The 21,499-nt window shown below is 42.1% G+C and overlaps 1 protein-coding gene across 31 annotated transcripts in view; it reads left to right on the top strand.

Annotated features, from left to right (window-relative positions):
- celf2 (cugbp, Elav-like family member 2) overlaps nucleotides 1-21,499 on the top strand; it is a 480,486-nt gene that overhangs the window by 450,168 nt on the left and 8,819 nt on the right. For 4 of the 31 annotated variants that reach the window (XM_044109128.1, XM_044109126.1, XM_044109101.1 and 1 more), the window contains 5 exons: nucleotides 5,029-5,274; nucleotides 6,910-6,973; nucleotides 12,735-12,869; nucleotides 16,541-16,669; nucleotides 20,021-20,218. In XM_044109128.1, the coding sequence (XP_043965063.1) occupies nucleotides 5,029-5,274; nucleotides 6,910-6,973; nucleotides 12,735-12,869; nucleotides 16,541-16,669; nucleotides 20,021-20,218 (772 nt within the window). The remainder of the gene's footprint in view (nucleotides 1-5,028; nucleotides 5,275-6,909; nucleotides 6,974-12,734; nucleotides 12,870-16,540; nucleotides 16,670-20,020; nucleotides 20,219-21,499) is intronic. The other 27 variants (XM_044109104.1, XM_044109103.1, XM_044109123.1 and 24 more) reach the window with 13 other exon arrangements.

Genomic DNA, 21,499 nt, shown 5'->3' with positions numbered 1-21,499 from the left:
TTGCAGCGTAAAAATGCTGCTGACCTCCTATTTAATCATTGATAAACCAGATATACCTTATTACGCGTTAATGCGTGGAGTGGGAGAATCTGCCACCGGCTCTAACGTCTTCATTGTTTCTGCTCTTGGTGGTTCAGGGAATCAGCAGCTGATGCTTCTGCTCAGAAATATTTGAAAACCATAAATTATTTTCCTTCTTTTAGCAGCTGTGTGTTAATCTGTCCAATAAAATAGAGGTAAAATGCAATCGTGTGTTTGTATGTTTGGAACGGTGAGCTCACGTCAGACAGCAGAGGAAGCTGAGACACTTTGACATTTAAAGCTGTTTGAGTGGTAAATAAATGAGACAGAAAAAGTTCAGATATTTAATCTTTCATGGATCGGACAGGAGATTAAATTCACTGTAAACAGATCCTGACCCGTGAAAGACGGGATAATTATCTCCAGATCCGTGTGCCGTTTATATCTTTCATTTTTTTACAGGCCGGAAAAGCTCTAAAAAAAATCCTAAAAGCTGTAGGACAACCAGCAATTATCTAATTATATATATTCCTGAAGATGCTGCTGTTTTCTCTTCTGCAGTGCAGTTCAAGTTGACTACATCACCTTCACTTGACCTTTGAAAATGACCTTTGGCTCCTTTCACCTCTTTAAAAGAAACGTTTCAACGATCCACCTGCTGATGGGATTATAGTGACAGGACTTTCAGAATAAATTACCCTAATCCCTTTTTAAAACTCATCTTTTCAGATAAAAGGACCCACAGCTGAAATGTAGCGATTTTGTTTTTACATCTAAAACCATTTTTAGTTTGTCCATTTAATGATGTTTCCTGCCATAAGAATTCATTGTTGATAGAAGTAGCAACACGGTTTTGGCTTTTCCAGAGAAAGAGTTTCCGTTTTGACGTAGTGAAAACCTCACACCTGATCAGCTGTTTCCACTGTTAGCATGTGTTAGCATTGCATTTCTTTGTCTACGTCTCCAGATGTCATGTAGCATCACAAATACTAGCTTACATGACAGAACAATTACAACTTAGCAGCAGCACATCCTGAAGCCTCTGAGATTCATTCTGGTTTCCAGCCTCTACAATCGGAACGTCAACGCTTGACGTTTTTCAAAACCAGAAGATAGAAATGAACTTAATTGTCTCAAAATTTGAATAACTATTAGGTGGAAACAGCTAGAGACTCACTGGTAATCTGATTCATTAGAGATTATAATGTTTTCTGGTTCTAACACACAGCAAAGCTCAGAACCAAAAGAACAATATCGTCTGCAAACAATGAGATCCTGAGGTTGATTTTTAAACACTGGAAGTCCTTCAACCTTTGGATGTTTTTCTGAAAGCTTGGGGTTGAAGATCTTTAGATTTCCTTAAACAGTGAAAGGTTAGCTCCAGGCTAAAAACAAAGTCTGATGTAAAGTTTGTGACCTTGCAGGAGTACCTTGCACCGGATCCATGCAGGAGTAACATGGATCTAAATCTGGATGCCACAATCACCAAGGTGCTTATTTCTGTAGGATTTGAAAGGACAGGCTGTCGCACCGTTCGCCCACCGCGCCCCACCTGCCAGTCAGCGCCGTGGCGTGCTATTAGCCCATCAAACATGAAGCCTGTCAGCTTCCTGTTTCAGGGACTTTTAAAAGAATCCAACACTTAACTTCTGAGGTTATTAATACACTGAAAGTTTCCATATCTGCAGTAAAGATGTGCTTCTTTTCACTGGAAACATTTCAGGGTGAAAGAGGGATGTGAAGGTTGTTGCAAACTGCAGCTAAATGCAAACAGCGTCATAACTTACTGATTATGCCTGAGAGCTAACAATTATTCTTTTTATCCAGATTTTGAAACTATTTGAGAAAATTTGCAAACAAAGAATAAAATTTGAGGGAATTTTAGTCTGAATCTGATGGCTGATGGGAGTTTCTGTGATTTATAATTTAGTAAATTAATTTGAAATGGATATGGTTCCTTTATTCAGTTCAAATCTTTTCTTGTTTTCCTGCTAGTGAAAGTTTATCATTTCAGTCTCTGGAAACAACAAAAGCAAATAGTTTTCATGGCAAACGCAGCCATGATGGCCGCCTCCGCTACCAAAAATATCAAATAACCTGCCGCCGTTTCCAGGTTAAACATAACAATAATTCCTGCGTCTTCAAATCCTTCTGACTCATATAAGAAAAGATCAATAAAAACAAAAAATAAATAGAAAAAAGTGCAATTCCTGTCAAAATGCAGCATAAATGCTGTAAGATGAATATTTTTGGTGAAAATTGCAGAATAATTTGAAATCAGCTACAGAAAAGTTTTCAAAACTGTTGAAGGGGATTGAAAACTTTTAGTCAGTGCAGCTAGAGAGTGTAAATAATGCTAAACTGTAAGTCACAGCAGTTTATGAGCTACAACTAGCTAGGAAGCTAAAGCTAGCTGAAATACAGCATGTAGGCTATCATTAGCATAGCCTACATGCTACGCTAGTGATAGCATTCAAGAATAAAGTCATTAAACTGAATGAATAAATTGTATTTTGATAATAAAATCATAATAATATGAGAATAAAGTGATCATTTTTCTGAACCATTGCAGATTAAAACTGAGAAGTCAGATTTTTTTTAATTCGCAGTTTGTGTGAAAACAATAAAATGAGGATTATATTATACTTGTCTACATTTAAATCAAATGATCCTTACAGGAGCCTTGATTCTTGCTCTGCGTTCAGAATCAAACAGTAACTTTAAATAAAACAGAATCCGACTGCAGCAGCTGAATGTTGCCAGATTTCTCTCCAGCATCCTGCATGTTAATTATCGGTTCCAATGTTGCCACAGGAAGAAAGGTGCCATTTTTTTGGCTGTGAGCGACGGCAGCCTGCAGTCTTGATGTCACGTTGGAAGGTGATGACAGTCAGCGCTGCTTTGTAATTACGCTGCTTTTTCTTCTTCTTCTTCTTCCTGGTGAGTTTCAGGAGCGACTCTTCGTCGGGGAAGACGAGCGAACTTCTGCTTCCTCCTCATTAATTAGGACAAAACAGCAGCAAATTCCAGAACGTCAGTTTAAATTTAGATTGGAGAACCTTTCTTTTCAAATATTTTAATAAGAAATTAAATGAGAACCATTCATTCAGATCACCAGTTTATATTTCAAACTCTTAGATGATTTGTGTTGTAAATAATTTATTCACTTTTTTATTTAATCGACACTTTTAGAATATTTAAAGAATATATTAAATATGCATAGATTTAGTTCTAGGAACCAACATTTTTTGGAAAACTTTATTCTCTTAATTCCATTTTCTCAATTTTAATTTTTTATTTGTAAATCCCCCGGGATCTCCATGAGTCATTAGCTGAGCTGAGCCAAACTTTTCACCATCGATAAAATGTTTTCCTGCTTCGTCTTCGAAGTGGGACCAACTCAGCTTCGCTCATTTCCTCTCAAACTACAGGCAGACTGCTTAAGAAAAACGCTGCAGAGAATCTGTTTGCTGATTGGCTTGATTGAAATCCAACTGGCGAAATTGAGCTCAATGAGAGAAATCCTAGACAGCGAACTGACAGGAGATGAGAATTGAGGGAAAAGTCCAAATAACCTTTTAGAAACTGAAAGGTCAAGAACGTTTTGAAGGAATAAAGAAATTTCTGGAAGCTTTCATGAAATCTCAGATTGGCAGCTCTGGTTGTTGTTGTATTTGCGGCTGCCTTCCCTCGGTCCCAGACACTCGGCGTTCTGCGCCTCTCAGCACTCGCCGCCATCTGCAAAGTAGCCGAATCCCTCCCCCCTTCACCGAGTGCGGATCCCTCCTCAAACTAAATGTTTCAATCAAAAGGTTTCCATCCTCCTGTGGCAGATTGCCTTTGTTTTCCGACGGATTTGCCCCTAGTTAGGCTTTGATTGCACTGCGCGAGGAATGATGTGTTGCAACAGATTATCACTTTGAGCTTTACTGTAACTTTCATCAGAGAACGAGACGCGTTTCCGTCTCATGTCCGACGCGTCGGCCCCTTTGTGAGCCTGGCTTTGTCTCTGCAACCCGGCAGCAGCAGAAATCCAGACAATTACTCCTGATTGTCCACATTTCTGAATCTCCCTCTTGCCCTGTCGCCCTCTCCTGATGGTTATCCCAATCACTCTCACTTTCTCCCCACACACACACACACACACACACTCACTCGCACATCAAGTCTCACTTCATAAAAGATGATGAAATAGTTGGAGAAGTCGGGAAATCAGTGTCTGGTGAAACCGTTTTGGACTCAGAGATAACTGAGGCCTTGTGGGGGAAAGAAGAAGAAAGCCCCGCTGGCTTTAGAGGAGAGTTTCCTGAGCGACTGCGTGCGTGTCCTGTGTCGCTAACACGCTTCTGCACATCGCAGCCTTTATTACATGCAGCACTTAGAGGGGACACATTGTGGAAAATTTACATTTTGCACGTTTCTGTACTTTTGTTTGGGTTTTCAAAAACAAACGTAACTCCCAGACGGTTTTTTGTCAGAATTTGCGTTTTATGGTGTCTGGAAAATGAGCCGTTTCAAAACCCTCCAAAATGTAACGTCGCAAATCAGGAGGCACTGCCCGTTACCTAGCAACACCAGCATAGCCCAGCCCCGTTACCTAGCAACCAGAGTGGAGCTGATTTGGTCACCTGGTTTTCCTGCTGTACAATGGCTGCTGGAAAAGACAAGAGTTTTGTTGGTGACTTACCATCCAGAAGGCAGAAGGCCCAACTTTTGCTTTTCAAAGATGTACAGCTGTATATTTGCAAATCTGTTTGCAGCCATTTTAATGTGCAGGTGTAACCGTTAACCTGGGGGCGTGGCCAGCAGCAGCTTATATGGATTTAAAGTGACAGAGGCCCAAAAACTGAATGGAAAATCTCATTCTTTAAGAACGACGTGCACAAAATGTACTAAACATGTTTTGTTTAGGCCGTAGACCTGTTCTCACCTAAGGCGTCACCTTCTGGTTGTTTTTTTTGTTTTTGGCTGTAACAGTCTTTCTGTTCTTGCCTCTCTCCTCCTCAGGGCTGCTCGTCTCCCATCGTGGTGAAGTTCGCCGACACGCAGAAGGACAAGGAGCAGCGGCGTCTGCAGCAGCAGCTGGCGCAGCAGATGCAGCAGCTCAACAGTGCGACCACCTGGGGGAGCCTGACGGGCCTGGGCGGCCTCACCCCGCAGTACCTGGCTGTAAGAGTCGCCGCCGCGCCGCCCGCCTCCATCATCACCTCCTCCTCCGTCACACCCTGCAGCCCCGTGGCCAGCGCAGCCACAGTCAGTGCCCCGACCAGAAAGACTCTCCCAAAATACTCCCTGCCTCCTTTTCTCCTCTGCTTTCCTCTTCCTCCCTGCAGCTGACCCTCACCTTCATCACTCTTCCTCTTTGAATCCGAGCTAAAGCTAAAGCTAACCAGTTAGCCCTGCGGAGGCGTGTTTAAAGGAGAAGCAGGAAAAATGCATCCATGACCAGATTAATGATGCAATAACCAAACAAAATTAGCTTTGATTCTAAAATTATTTAAACCAAATATTTACACTCTGTACAGTATGACTTCTTTTTAGCATTAATCAGTTTTGCAGATTTATTAGGAAGACATTTCCTCTACAAGGACAAAAACAAACCGACCCTTGAAGTCGGACGTTTCGCCACCTCAGTATTTAAAACATAAAGTTTTTATCTTTTCCTTTTTCTGACTGAATGTCTGATGAGCAAACGAACATCTGAGGAAAAGCAAGAAGCAGCTTGTCTAAAACGTCGCTGCAGAGAACTTTTTCTTTGCTTCCTTAAGGTTGGATCTTTGTCAGATTCAAGCCAGACTTTGACTAGGCCACTACAAACCCATCTAGAGGTTCTTCTTGATCATTTTCCTCCTGCTTCACCTGAAGCTCACAACCTGAAGCCGTGGTTCTGTCAACCACTCTGGTTTTAAAGCAAACTGTCAGGTGGGAACCAGCTTCAGGCCTGGAGGTCCGGCCTCCTGCATGTTCCAGCTCCTCCCTGGAGGAAACGTCCTCTTCAGCAGGTCGATGTTCTGCTTAGGCCTCCATCATTTGGTCCAGGTGTAACCAGGGAGGGAAGTGAAACATGCAGGACGCCGGGCCTCCAGGACCCACTGGCCTGCTTCGTGTTGTCAGACGGGTTCTGTCTGTGCTGTAATCAAGTTTGTTTGTTTTGTGAGATGTGGATATGATTTAACATGATGATGAAGCATTTAGTGAAATGCTCATTGAAAGCTGCTTTTTATCGGTTTGCTCTGAAAGAGTTCATTTTAAAAAAAGAGTGACTACTTTTTAAACCTTTCTGGGATTTTTCTCAAATCAATTCAGGAAAACGGATCTCAAATGATTTTGAGTCCCTGGAGAATCGCTGAGCCCCCGTTTCATCTGATTGGGACATTTCTTCTTCTCCTGCAGCTCGTTCTCTTCATCTTTCTCTACTTTTCCCCATTTTTAGTGAGACTTGTTTCGATTCTGCTTCAGTTTTTAAATTAAGCACAGCGAGTCTCTGGATGAGCTGGGGGGAGGACAGCCGCTCCTTTACTGGATATTGATTTATTTGAGAGATTTTTCAGCTCTGTGAATCCTCTCTCTCCGCCGTTGTTGAAAAGAAATTCCCACAATGGAAACAAGATGTTAATTTGCTGTTAATTTGAGTCTTCGAATGCTGAGTTTCTGACGCCATCAGTATTCCTGATTTGTTTTGGAATCTAATTAGTCAGCCAGATTAGAGCTTTCATGCACAAGTTGTCTGGAGAACTGTGCAGGAATGCAAACGGCTCGCTTTGAGGAGAGATCAGACTATATTAGCAGCTCATTTACTCATCGAGCGCCGAGCCGGGAAGCTCAGCCGCTTCTCGGCGTTTCCTCGCTGCGTCCGCCCGGCTCACTCTGCGTCTGTCTCCCTTTCAGCTGCTGCAGCAGGCCGCCTCCTCCGGCAACCTGGGCGCCTTCAGCGGGATCCAGCAGATGGCCGGTGAGTCGTCCGTCAACACGCTCACAATCTACCACAGCTCTGCTCTCTTTGTTGTAATATATTTATTTCCACAGACTTCTAAAAGAGGACCAAAGAGCATAACAGATGAACTCGCGTGGCGGAGTAAAGAGAGCTCGTTGCCCTGAAGATTTATTAACCGTTGCTAAGATTTGTCTTGATCTTTTAATGAGGCCAGGCAAAGAGTTGTGCCCAGGGCGTGTAGCGGCAGCGGCGAGGCTTTGTCAGGGATAGATGAATCACAAGAAAGGAGGAAAGAAACGGGAGAAAGGGAGCGCAGAAGAATGGTTAAAGGTGGTGTGAGCGCAGCGCTGCGGGCTGGCGCCATCTACTGGAGGACCAGAGCAAAGATGAAGGCGTTCGCTGCCGTTTAGGAGGAAATGATTGGCCATTCAGAGCAACAAAGTGTTTTGCAGAGAGAAAGTTGAAAAAGCTGAGAATGGAAAAGTGCACTTTGCAATAATCCTCAAGCTTTCCAGAAAGACCAGATCAGAACGATTGAGAAATCAAATTTTTTAAGCTTTAAGTTGCTTAAGACTTTGAGACGATGGTGGAAACTCGCACTCTTCATCTCCTCTTTGCTCTTTAGCTTCAAAGCCTCTTTATGCAGATTTTCTGCCGACTTTCCAGGATTCCTTCGCAGTCGGGATAAGTGGCACAATATGGATTTGGTTTCAGAGTTTTTCAAGAAAATTATGGAGAAATATTTGTGTCCAGACTTTATTATTTCCTTCCTTCTTTCCTCTCTTTCTCTCCTCGGTCTCATTTCTTTCTCTCTTCCTTTTCATTTCTTGTTCTTCACAGATTCCCATCTTTTCTTCAAACATAACTCTTTCCTTATTCCTTTTCTTTCTGTTCTCGTCTTTCTGTATCTTCTGTTCCTTCCTTTCTTACAGTTGTTTTCTCCGACCGTATATAAAAACCTGCCACTCTAAGCACATTTGCATTGAATTTGTATGAAACGAGTTTTCATCTCTGGAAAGTTGACCAGGTTATGTTGGATTTCTCCCTCGTCCCGCTGAGGTCTGACCTTTTCTTGGTCGTTTTGATTTGAAGCTCCAGTTTTCTGCTTTGCTCTCTCAAAGCCGCTCCGCCTCCCAGTTTTCCCGTCTCGGCGTCTCGTATTCCTTAAAATCTCGCTGACAAATCGGCTCTGTGAGGATTTGGAACGAGCGTGGAGAGAAAAGCGCCGGTGCTCCATCTGCGCTGGTGAGGAAGAGACGGGGAGCATTAGTGATTGGCAGGAGATGTGAGACAGCTGAATGACATCTGGTCCCAGTCTTTAACACGAGGAGCTGAAGAGCTGAGAGGCTTCAATTACACCAATGAGCTTTCAATTAGACGCAGCCAACGGCGGGCTGGAGCGCTCGCATCCTTCCACACATATGTGCTCACACACAATGGAGCCGCTCACGCACCATCTGCACAACCCAGATCCTCCGACTCTGATCCGTTTGTCTCCCAGTCGCCTCTCCATCGCTGCCTGCTCCTCATTCCTCCCCAACCGGGAGATTTTATTCTCTTCTCCTCATGACTGTCTGGAAAATGTACGTTCAGCGAAGGAGATAGCCTTTGACAAATGCAAGTAAGAGTCACTGTGGAGAAACAGGGTGAGAAAAGGTTGCATGAAGAGAGAAAAAGATAGAAACAGAAGAAGAGCTGCTTTGTAGTCGCTGCTGTCATGAATCAAACTGGAGGAAAGGAGAAAATGGAGTCTGGGAGGGAAAAATAAAGATAAAAAGAGGAAGAAAATAAAAGAAAATGGTGCAGTAGTCAAATACATACCACACAATTAAAACTGGAATTAAAATAAAATGGCTTCACCTTAGAAATCCCAGTTCGAACGACAACAAGCACTTTCAGAAAACCTGCTGAGTTTTAGTGTTAAAAAATGTTACAAGTTATAAAAATGCACAGTTGGTGCACACAGTTCACAAAAACAGTCAGCCGGGGGAAACTCTGCTGAGGAAAGCCAATAAATATCAATAAATGGGAAGATTTATTGGTATCTGATTGGTAACAGACTGAAGTGCCTTGCTAATGGGCACACTGCAATCAAACCACAACTTTCAGATCTTAATTCAGTCCAATCAAACATCCTGTTCATCTAATTTATTATTCAAAAACGATTTCCAAGACAGTCTATGGCTCAGCAGGAATCCCTCATCCAGAACATGCATGTGGCGACAGTGGAGAGGAAAAACTTCCTTTAAACAGGAAGAAACCTGCAGCAGAACCAGAACCGGAAAATACTTTATGACTGAAAACTTGAATTTGCTGATATTTTGTTTGATGAAGTTTCTCACTTGAGTTTATTTGTGCAGATCAAACTAATCTGACTGAACATATCCCGACTTTTAACGACTTTTCAAACCAAGCCTGGGATTATAACTTCAGTCTTTGACTTCCTTTGGTAGAAATGCAATAAAATCTTATATTTTCAACACAACAAGATTTCCAAGGACAATGACTTGAGGGAAAGGACACCGAGATAAATCAAGATGTTAGATTTGGGCTGTCGGAGCTAAAAGCAGAAACACTAGATGGACTTTGTGACCATCATCTAAGAAAGTGAGTGAAACGGGGAAATAAAGTCGTAATTAAAAGTGGAGACCAATAAAAACCATGAAGAACAAGAAGGAAAAGGCCATTAGCTAAACGGAAAGGTCAAAGAGAGGAAAACAGCTCAGAAGGTCAATGAAAGAGGAAGGTCAAGGAAGGATAAATTAGAACAAAGACAAGAAGAGAGGGGAAGAAAGACAGAAAGTACCAGATTGGAAAATAAAAGGTTGCAGCAATAAATTCAAAGAAAAGAACCTTTAATACTCGTGTTGCATTTTACAAACAAATCAGGTACATGCGGTTCCAAAGGCGGATCAATACCATTCGCTCCGTAAAGTTGCACATCTTCTTGCTCATTTGCTCCATTGTCTGGCTCCTATAAGTAAGACATGGCCAGAATTAGCACGGCTGTGAGCGTGTGTTTTTGTTAGACTTTGATAGAATGAGTGACGGCTGTTTTTATTCCTGCCTCGCCTGAAAATAGAAATCCATTTCAGCTTTGGGTGTATGACAGAAAATTGGAGAAAATCGCCCTGAAAACACAATTGGTTTTGGCTGCGGCGGTGGCGGTGTTCCCGAGCAGCAGAGACGAGTGGAGGAGTCGCACACATCGTTTGTGCAAACACGTCGCATTAGCCGCCCTGAAACTCTGAGCTCTCGCACTCGGCTGCAGCAACTTGGAGACTGAAAACAAGACGAGGACTCTAAACGCCGCCAGCCTCTTTCTCTCTTCCTTTCTGTCTCTTTTTAAGCCTTTTAATTTACCAATCAGAAGTGTGAATCCAAGTGATGAATCCAGCCATCTGTTGTCATCGTTCAGTTTGGTTGTCTGGGTGAAGGATATCTCTGTCTAACAAGATGTATTTTCTTCGTTGCGTCTCGTTTGTGTGTCTCTCTACATGTGCGTACTCCCATAGGACTGTATATACACCCAGCCTGTATATACAACACATACACCTCATATGTGCCACCCTTAACTTTAACAAGCTCGTGTGTTGGAGACATGCCGTCTGTGGAAAGTTCTGCTTGTCAGAGATGAAGATGTTCAGCGAGATGCTGATGTTTTATTGCCTCTTCGGTACCAATCAGCTGTTGGCATGGAGTCATTAAATATGCTGAGAGAGAGTAGTGGGGTTCCTGCTTTCATTTAAACTACGACAAAAGGTTGAAGCGACTTTGTTGTGGTCCAATTTGGAGAACATTTGGTCTCAGTAATGGAGCCGGCACATCCATAACGTGTTTTCAGGCAGTTCCAGGGGCATCGGACAGTAAAGGGAACAGTTGTAGAGTCATTGGACAGTTTCTTGGATGTTTGGCTTTGTAATGCAGATGAGATAAAATCCCAATGTTCAATCCAAACCAGGTAGACGAAGGAGGCGTCTACTTGGCAGAGCCACACCTGATTGGACAAACAAAATGAAGCACAGAGCTATTGGACGACCAGATCTCATCTTATTGGACCAAAATCAAAAGTAATCGTTTGGATGATGCAAATCATCGTAGGCGTTTCTCAACAACCTCTCCTGATTCAACGTGTGACAATTTCAGTTTTCTTTTTATATATTTGTCTTGCTTATTTATCTGACTCATTGTTACAACTTATTAAGCACTGAGATAAAATTACAGCAGGCAAATTGTGCAACGTTAGCAGCTTCACCAACAGTTATTCGTTTTGCTTCTCCCCAACACACAGCTTCTGCTTACATTTCAAAATAAGAGCACCAAGATGAATCACTGTTTTAATAACTAACAGAGCAATTTAAAAAAAAATGTTTATAATTAGGAAGAGCTAAATATTGATACTGTATTACATTACTAAACAAAATCAAATTTGGTTACTGGAATTATGTAAAACTGATAAACAGTTAAAAACAATTAAAGAAATAAAAAAAAACAGTATTTCCAAAATAATGGTGCTTAAAGTGGCCTTGAGAAAAGATGTGCCAGCTCCATTATCTTCGTCTATATCTGTACAGAGTAGCCGTATGCTTCAGGAAAGTTTCCTGATTTCTGCTTAACCTCCTTAAAACAAGATCCCAAACTAAAACTGGCCAAGAAAAAGTTGTTTTGTAGTAACATATTTTTAAGTATTAGAAGTTTTAATGCCTTACTTACTGTCATTTATATGCTTTTATAAATCAGGTCTATTATTTTTTTAGACTTTAAAGGAGCTTCATGCAGTTTTTAATACCACCTAGTGGCTGACTTGTAGATTGCAACAGAAAGCACCAGCACCATCTGGGCTACCGTAGAACAGCATAAACATTAAACTAAAACATTAAAGTCCTCTTTTACTAGCTTACCTTAATTTATGTTCATGCATCATGTAATTGTAAAATGGATTACAATTTAAAAAATTAAGGAAGATGAAAAAAGGTTTTGTCACCATCTAGTGGTGGAGCTGAAGATTGCATCCCCAACAAAAGAACCAGTGGTCTTTTGATGTAAATAACTTGTAGATATTTAGGGAATTTAAGTACAAATATTCATACTTGTGAGCCCTCATGAATTTCAAACAATCTAGATGAAAATAATTTTTGTTAAAAGTTGGTGTAAATAAGCTGGTGTTGGCCAGAAATATTGATGGTTGTGTATGTTACTCAGACGCCTGCAACTACGAAGAGTAAATCCTAAAATTATCTCAAAAATGTGATTAATCTGCCTGGAGCTTGATGCGTTTCCGTGTGCTGAGTATTTTAATTAGTTTTAGCTGCAAAATGACCTCCAGGAGTTGAATTTTTAAAGTGATATAACAGACTACAGAGCTGCAAAAATGTTTTAGAAAAGGTTAGTTTCCTCTCTGCGTTTCTGAGGCCGCTCCGCAGGGTTTTAATCGAGTGCTGTTGAAAGAGAGAAACATAAGTTGAACTAAATCACTCTGATTATTTCTGCCTCCAGAGCAGCTCTGCCTGGGAGAAACACACCAGGACTAAACACTACAGCAGCTGCTTTTACTGATTCAGGCCCATTTGGGACTTATTAGTGAATTCAGCTGCTGGAGTGTTTACCTTCACACTCTGAAGCAAAGATTGTGTAGTTTGTTTGAAGAGAAAGAAGAAAGCAGCTTGTTTCCAGGTGTATTTGTAGAGGGAATACGCGCTCTCCGGTGGTCACCTCTGTCCCGGTCCGGCCCAGGCGGTCCCCCAGCTTTGACACCACCCTCTCTGGCTCCTCTCTCCAGGTATGAGCGCTCTGCAGTTGCAGAACCTGGCCACTTTAGCGGCAGCGGCGGCGGCGGCCCAAAACTCAGCCAGCCCCTCCACCGCAAACCCCCTGTCCTCCAGCGCCGCCTCCCTGGGAGCGTTGGCCAGCCCAGGTAACGCCGCAGCCGCTCGGCTCGGGCGGGCCGCCCAACGCCGGCCTCCGCTTTCCGCTGTTACCATTTGTCACGTCACGACCCTGGCACGCCGGCCAAACCATCAGCTCCACCCATCGCCATCGCTCCGGTCTTCATCCGTGGTGTGTGTCCACCTCACCCTAACACGGACGCCGTGTAGATGTCATTGGCCTCCTTGCGTCCTGTCTTTCAGCATCCTGTGGCGTGTCGTCACCCCATCATACGTGATGGGGTGACGTATGATGTGTGTGCATGAGCGTTTGCCTAAATGTCTGTCAGGTTCAGGTGTTTCCACCTCCATGTTGTGTTTCCAGATGTCGCTCAGGCTGTTGTTCCCCGACAGACGGGGTGCGTGTTGATAACGTCCGCCTCGTAGATGTGGGTTTGAACGCACCAGGTTGTCTCGGGTTAAACACCACCATCTTCAGATTTCCTTCCTCCTCCGTCTCTCCTTGTTGCCCTCGTCTCCTGCTCCTGCCCTCTTTTTGACAAGCTTCCTGTTTCTGCTCCATCACCCCACCCTCTCGTGTCGGCTCGGCCTCGCTCCAGCAGCACCCTCTCAGCAGAGCATGAATATGAAAAACCAGCCTCCTCCTCCTCTTCCTCCCTCAGCCGCCACTCTTCCTCCTCCTCAACGCTCACGCTGCTCCAAATGCCCGTTCTTGTCTTGTCTCTCCTCCTCCTCGTCTCGCTCCTTCTCTCCATACTTTTCGCCTCTTTCTCTCTCTGGTGCCAAATGTCACTCCAACCTTGAATATTACACACTCAGGTTGAGGTGCTCGCTGTGAATGAGTGCTGCTGTACTGCATGTGTCAATGAAACTGAAAACGTCACTCCAGTTTGATAAATATAGACCGTTCTGCATGGAGACAGGCCAGCGTCTTTGTTTTGCAACGTGTGCTGACATAATGCTCCCTCTGCCACACCATCTCTAATACATTCAGCGGCAATCCTGCTTTGTTGGCAACGCTTTGATGAGATGAAGGGTAAATGAATAGATTCAATCTCTGTTTTGTTTTGTCTGGAAAGGAAGGAGATCGCGAGCTTTGTGCTCCACATTCCCCTCCATCTCACCCTCACCGTTGACATATCAGTGTCTCCTCGTGTCTTTCTCCTGTGTTGACCTCATTTGTCTTGGTGATTCTTTTTATTTTTGGATTTTACAACTTATTTGAATCCAGATATGTGTGAGGAACCATCATATAAATTATTAGGGAATGAAACGATGAGAAGTGTCTGTGTGGACGCTGTCTTCCTGCCGGTTTGCAGATTCAATAGAAGGAAAATGAAAGTACACCCCTGCTTTCTACTAGGTCAAAAATTATTTGAATATAATCGCAACTAAGTAAATCCCAACTAAAGTGCTTAATTCATGCCAAGCCAGGAAGGAAAAATATCAGCAACAGTTTCAGCCCTTCAATATACAAATTCCAACTTTCTCCAGAGAGGAAAATTATTTGTACTCATTGTCATTCGTCAACCAGGACTTGGGTCGCAGGTTCAGAGGTTTCTGGAGAGACGGCCAAACATCCCCCTTCAGTCACCACATCCAACTCTAGTCCAGCCAACAGACTTAGTCCCTCCTGGACTTCGTCCTGCAGGAACATGCCTGAAACTCATCAGGGGTCATCAGGAAAAAATGCCTCCTCATCTGAAACCTTTCGATGAGGAGAAGCGGTGACTCTACTCCAAACTCCTCCACCAGTTGATGTCCTGTGAAGGAAATTTATTTCGCAGGGTCCAGGATCTCGTTCCTTTGGTCGTGACCCAAATTTTGTGACCATAGTTGAGGGTAGGAATGTAGTCCGACCAATAAGTTGAATCTTGCATTACTCCCAATCTCCTGAGTGTTGGACTCCGGCAGGCCTGCCCTTTATCACTGGTCCTGTTCATAACTTAGATGGACAGGATTTCTAGACGCAGCCAGAGGTCTGGTTTGGGGATCAGTGGATTTTGTCTTTGTGGATGATATGGTTCTGCCGACTCCCTCTGGCCAAAATGTACAACTTGCACTGGGGGCAGTTTGCATCAGCTACTCCAAGACCGAGACAATGGTTCTTTAGAAAAGAGTGGCTTACACTTTCTAGGTTGGAGGGAAGTTCCTCCTTCAAGTGGAGAAGGTGAAATATCTTAAGAAAATTATTCCCCATATACTAGTCATCCAAAGCGTTGATGTCCCAGTCAGAGAAATGGTCGCCATGACGATGAACCAGAATGGGTATTTCAAAGGATTAAACGACAAAGCTTCTTCTATCTAAAAACAAGATGGCAGCAGGTTAGCACAGCTGCGTCTGGATGAAGGACAAGATGAGGCCAAAGTTCTTGTTTCCACAGTTCTTGTTTTCACCATCATCTGTTGGCCAAAACAAGAACTGTGAAGAACGGTGGTGGAGACATGATGCTTTGGGCTCCTTAAGTTATTGAATGAACCATGAACCTCTACAAAACAAAGTATTTCAGAGTCAAATGTGAGTCCATCTGTCTGGGTCCTAAACAGAACAACAATCCTGAACACATCAGGAAGTCATCCAGATAAACGTTACAACAGGAAAGGGGTGTACTTTCTTTTTACAATGGTTGTATGTCTGCTTTATAGACAGGGGCTTTTATCTTTGTCTAATTCCTCAACTTAGGTTCAAAGTTGCCGTTCTATGTAAAAATAAATGTTACCAAAGGTGTTACTTGTAGCATTTTGTCCATGTTAACGAATCTGCATTATTAGGTTGTTTTAGAACCATGTCAGAATCTGGAGCCTTGGTTCCCGAACGATTCTGCTTCTGATCCACAAGCTAACAACCGCAGCTACTTGGTCAGACGATGCTGATAGGCCAGTTAAACACTTTGACTATTACTTCATCTCATCTAACAAATCTCTCAAACCTAAGACCTTTTAAGACCAGTATCCTGACAAAATTTAAAGAAAGCTGCATATGTTCAGACTCTGCAGTCTTAACCCTGCCAAGTGTTTTTGCACAGAATGCTCCTAACTTCATTTGGGTTTGCAACAGAAGGGAATCAACGGCGAAGATGAACGTCATTCCGTCAACTGCCAATAAATTTCCACTTAGCCAAAAAGCAGCAAGCTAGCTAGCTATATTAGCATCTAGTTACTGTTAGCCTCAACCACCCAGAGTCACAGAACGCAGTGATGATGTCTGCATGCGACTCAGACCTTTGCCTCTCAGAAAAGTCCTGCAAGTACAAAACAACAAATTTAAGACATTTTAACTTTAATTTTAGATACACAAATTTAAGACTTTTTAAGGACTTCCTGTAACAGTTGTAGTAACTTTTGACTCTGTTCTGCAACTTTCTCCAACATCTGAAAATGACATAAATAAGAATTAATTTTTGCACTGATGCACCATGATGGCTCGTCCATGAAGCATCTCAAAACTTTCAGTTGAATGAACGCGTCACACGGGATGAAAAATGCACATTTATACGATAAATCATTATTTTCACATGGTGTAGCATCAGAAATGAACCACCTAGTCTGAGCCTGACGTCATTAAACCTTCCAATGCTACACGTAGCACCTTAAAACCACCTATCTGTGTTTGTTGAGAGCTGCTGAATGTTGGATATAACTCATCCACTTCTCTGTCTCCTCTTCCTCTCGCTCTCTCTCCTACCCTTTGGTTTCCCAGCAGCAGGCACAACGGCCAGCTCCAACGCCGGTGCCATGAACTCTCTGACCTCTCTGGGTACCCTGCAGGGCCTGGCAGGCGCAACTGTTGGCCTGAACAACATTAATGCACTAGCAGGTAGCATCAACAGTGAGTATTCACCCTGCCATCAGCCACTCCACCCCAACCTTCAACCATCACACCCGAAGGCAACGCCACCGCTGAGCAGAGACACGGGGTTTGACTCACACCTCAACTTAATGATTCTTTAGTTTTTAAAATGACAAATCTGATTATAGATGCTTTATTTCCAAAACATGCTCAAGAATTTGAGCTAGTTTCATATTTGAACCAAGTAGTTCTTGCATGTGTCCCACTCTGGTTCTTCCTGGTGTCTCTCTGTGTCTCTGGTTTATTAAAACTTTATTCCAGCCAAAGCTTCCTCCTTTAGCCGCAGACATCCCACTCATTAACCCATCGCTCCATCGCTCCATCTGCTTCCTGGTTGTGACCCGGGTTGTGCTTGCTGTAAGCGTGAACCAGCTGCTGCTGAGTGGGACCGTTTTGTACGTCGGCCACAAGGTGGCGCTGTGTCATTTTGCTGTTGTGTTTGCTGTTATTTCTGGGTTTTAAACAGATTTGCTAATCAGAGCTGCTAATTTTAGCTGTTCTCAGTCTGTAAAAAAAGATTGTTTTTCCACAATAAATTTGCGTATTTATTATTTGTTTTTTACAGAATATCTAAGAAATAAGATGTATTTCACGTGTTAATGCATTTTATGATACATTTGGTGTCTGAAATATTAAAATAGGCGGTTATAATCGTGTCTAGATCGAGTTTTAAGGATTCGTAGTCAGCTGCGTTTTCTAAAGCCCATAAATGCTGACAGTTCACTGCATGTCAATAATAATCACATTACGTCAAAAACCACATAAATAAACTGTAATTCAAAGCATCATGCCAAACTGTTGAAGTAAATATTTTCTCCATTTAACATGCATGATTCAGTGCGATTTAAAAATGAGTAAATTACCTAAAAAAATCAGATATTTTGAGATTAGTATCAGAAATTTTCTACAAAAACATGAAAGTTTCTGAGCTCAAAGTCAAAAATTTGCAAGAAAAAACTTTGAGATGAATTAATTCCTAGTTGGAGCATCGTGGCGCAGCATTGTCTTCGCCTGTTTTTTAATGACTCATCACATCAGCAAACTTATTGATTGATGATTTTCATTTCATTTCTAATTTAATGGCCACTGCAAAGTGGCGTTTCTTTGTTTTTTGACATTTGTGACAAAGTTTTGCAAACGTTCAGTGTTGCCTTGATTCTTTCATGCATGCTGTGCAAAACACCCGGGTGGACCAAGCTCCGCCTCCAACACTCAGTTCCTTCAGACTAGCCAGCAGCAATTAGCAAGCAGCTTATGGAACTGCTGAGCTCATTATAGGAGCTGCTGCTCAGAGCAAACTGGTAAAAACGTAGTTAAAGGGTTAATGGAGGAGCCATATTGGATGAGGTTCAGAAAGAGCAGAAGTTCTTAAAGAGACAGAGGCCCAATTTCAAGCCATTGAATCAGAAAAATGGCCCCTTTAACAAACCAGGAGTCAGAATATGAACCTAAAGTTAGTGCTGCAATAAAGGAAACATCCAGAGTAGCTTTCTTTGGGTGTTTTGGGACATCAGACGCAGTTAAATCTGGAGAAGGCGGTACGTATGGAGCTCTTTGCGGTTCTTTGTGTCTCCTGCCTTCGACCTCTGAACAGACGTGGCGTCTGGATCTTAATCAGAGCTGTTATGACAGCAGAGATCCCGCACTGCCGGCCTCTTCCACCACATTATTCTCCTCTGACCTTTCCCGCTCCTCGGCTGGAGTAGCTGTATCCTCTCTGTAATCATACTGCAGCACACACACACACTTGTCCTTTTAACCGAATGGGTCGCCTCCATTTTGCTTCCCATTTTGTCCCCGCTAACCCAGTCTCTCCTTTTGGTGCCCCTTCCCTCTTCCATCCACCCGCCGCCACCAACTGCCCTCATTTAAACACATCTAGACCTTAATTGAATTGCAAAGGTCACTGGTGCAATTATTCCTGAATAAATGAGTGACCTATAATCCGGAGCGCTGCGGCGATAATTTATTTCACTGTGTCTGACGGCGAGGCGACAGGACGCCGGGCCGGTGTCAGACCTCCTCAGACAAGTTGCCCTCCGCCGCGATATTAAGCCGTTACAAGCAGCTAATGAGTGTTACCGCTGCGTTCGCTCACTTTTTAAACTCGCGCCGCACTCCCTTCAACATGCAAGTGAGACGTCACAGGCTGGGAAAGCAGATCATCATCCTTTCAGACAAAGTTTCCTGAACATCAACAAACATGGCTGCCGAACTGACGGTGACTTTTAATCCATTTTCAGGACATTTTTTCATCTATGAAAAGTTGCTAAAATAAAATTATTCTAGAAATGCAGGATTGCTATGAGTGAACTTTAATCTTTTTATGGACATACAATAATCATTAAATGATGACATGGATGTTCTTCCGTACTTTTGGACAGTTTAAAAATAAAGAAATTACATGCAAAAAAAATCTTTATTTTGAGTGACATTGAGAACTATTTCAAAAATAAGTAAACCTTAATCTTGTGGATTTATAATGACTAATAAATGACGTGATTTCTGTACTTCTGGGCAAAAAAAACAAAATTACATGCAAAACATATTTATACTGAATATTGCTGGACACTATTTTATGCTGTATTAAGTCCACAACATTTTTCACAATAAATCTACTAAGATTAAACAGTAAACTTTAGTCTTATTACATAATAATAATTAAATGATGACATGAATGTTCTTCCGTACTTTTGGACAGTTTAAAGTAAATTATAAGTAAAAGGTATTTATTTTGAATAACACTGAAAGCTATTTCAATGCACAGCATATTTTGTCGCAACATATTTTAATATTAGTGATTTAAATTAGATTTTATTCCAAGGTAATTTTATATTTTAGAAAGAAAAATAAAACTCCCATTAAAGAATAATTGTAAAATTAAAAAAAGTAATAATTTTTCATTTAAAGATCAAAATATTTATTTGTTCATTTATTTCTGAGTGTTTGTCTCTTTATGGATGTGTAGAATCATTTAATTGTTAAATATTGATGTAATCTATAATTCTGTAGACATTTTCATCAACATGTTTGTGATTTTGTGGTTTTTGTGGCGCTGATGTTGCGTCGGATTTGCTGCATGCTGGTTCCTGCAGCTCTGGCCGTCATCAGCTGCTCTCATCCTCATTCTGCTGGTTGAAACTTGAACTCTGTGCGTCTCGTCTTCGGTGTGTTTGGTATCGGTGTGTCTTCACTGTGTGTATTTTACGGTTCTGTTTGTGACTGTCGGTGCGTGTTTGTGTGTGTATGTGTGGATAAAACACAACCTTCAGTGGGAGCGCTAATGAGTAAGTGCATTCTCCTTTCTTTATTGTTGGGTTTTATGTAAAGTTGCTCAAATGCTCTCAGGTATGGCGGCTCTAAACGGAGGCCTGGGCGGCGCAGGGCTCACCAACGGCACGGCAGGCACCATGGACGCGCTGACGCAGGCCTACTCAGGGATCCAGCAGTACGCCGCCGCAGCGCTGCCCACCCTCTACAGCCAGTCCCTGCTGCAGCAGCAAGGGGCCGCCGGCAGCCAGAAGGAGGGTCAGTAGTCTGGGCTAATCCACACTGGCAGACAACTTCAGTCCGGATCCCTGAGAAGTAGATTAAGAGTCTTTAATTTGCTTTCTCTGAGTTTAAGACGCTGAATCTAGCCTCTTCTGTAGTATTCTGCCCCTAGTGGCCTGCAAGGTGAGCTACTGTATTTAAATGATCGTTTATTTGATTCATTGATTTATTTATTCGACTTGAGCTCAAAGTGCCAGCATACCGTTAGCTTACCAAAGGATTGTTTTGAGAGGGTTAATACTGGATCGCTCAAAATGAAAGATGGAGATATGGAAAGAAAATTATTTATAGGCCCTTCCATGTTGTTTTGTATCTGGAAAGTTTGTGCGTGCGCACAAAACTGGAGGCCAAAAGTCGATTCTCTTCCATCCGTAGCCGCGCCGCCGCGGTAGAAACAATGTTGGGATTAGTGCAGCAAACGGAAAATAACAGGAAAACTGTTGAGGAAAAACCCAAAACCCATTTTTTCACTGTGTCAGATACGTTGCCGTAGCAACTGTTCCCAGTTTATGGATCAGAAAAGCTCCTTCCTGCGTCAGGAGGAAAAACACAAAAACAATAAAAATAGAAATCATTGATGAGTTTTCTGGCAATATGTTTTAAAAGTAGCTTTAAGCAAAATACTGATGAACAACCATTTGGCTCATAAGAAGATAAACAAGATTATTAAATTAATACAATCGATGAACAGGAAAACAATTTATTTTTGGTTTACAACAACAAATGGACACATTTTCATCTAAATCTGATATTTTCCTGTTTTTTGAGGATTTATTTGTTTTTCTGTCAGAAAAGTTTGTTTTAAAATTACTGGAGGTTTAAAAATGAAGGAAATGCTGTTTGATTTATTCAGGTTTCATTTTCTCTAACGTGGTAAACTTTGCTTCAGGATACTTAGATTTAACTTTGTTTGACAAAGACAAAGTTTTAGCTCTAGTTTTAGACAGGAAAAATCTGATGATTATTATTTCAGTGATGGTTTTTGGTTCATGACTAGATTTCTGGATGAAACAGTTTCATTGCATCCAGTTGATATCTTTTCCAGTTGCTCCAAATTGCCATTTTGTGGTATACATTTTTAATTACATCTTTAAAATTGGAGAAGAAAACATCTCAAATTGTGCTTCTACGATGTGCCACCTGTAATATAACCTGGCAGGTGGAGTTACATTTACCCAAAGCCTTTGACAACAGACCTGAATACGAATCAGATGATGAAATGTGTAGTAAAAACAAACACCAGCCTGGATGCCGTTT

Source organism: Gambusia affinis, linkage group LG23 (assembly GCF_019740435.1).
Source record: "Gambusia affinis linkage group LG23, SWU_Gaff_1.0, whole genome shotgun sequence".
Classification (NCBI taxonomy): Eukaryota; Metazoa; Chordata; class Actinopteri; order Cyprinodontiformes; family Poeciliidae; genus Gambusia; species Gambusia affinis.
The sequence above is the reverse complement of the archived record's forward strand: the minus strand, read 5'-3'. Positions and strand labels throughout refer to the sequence as shown.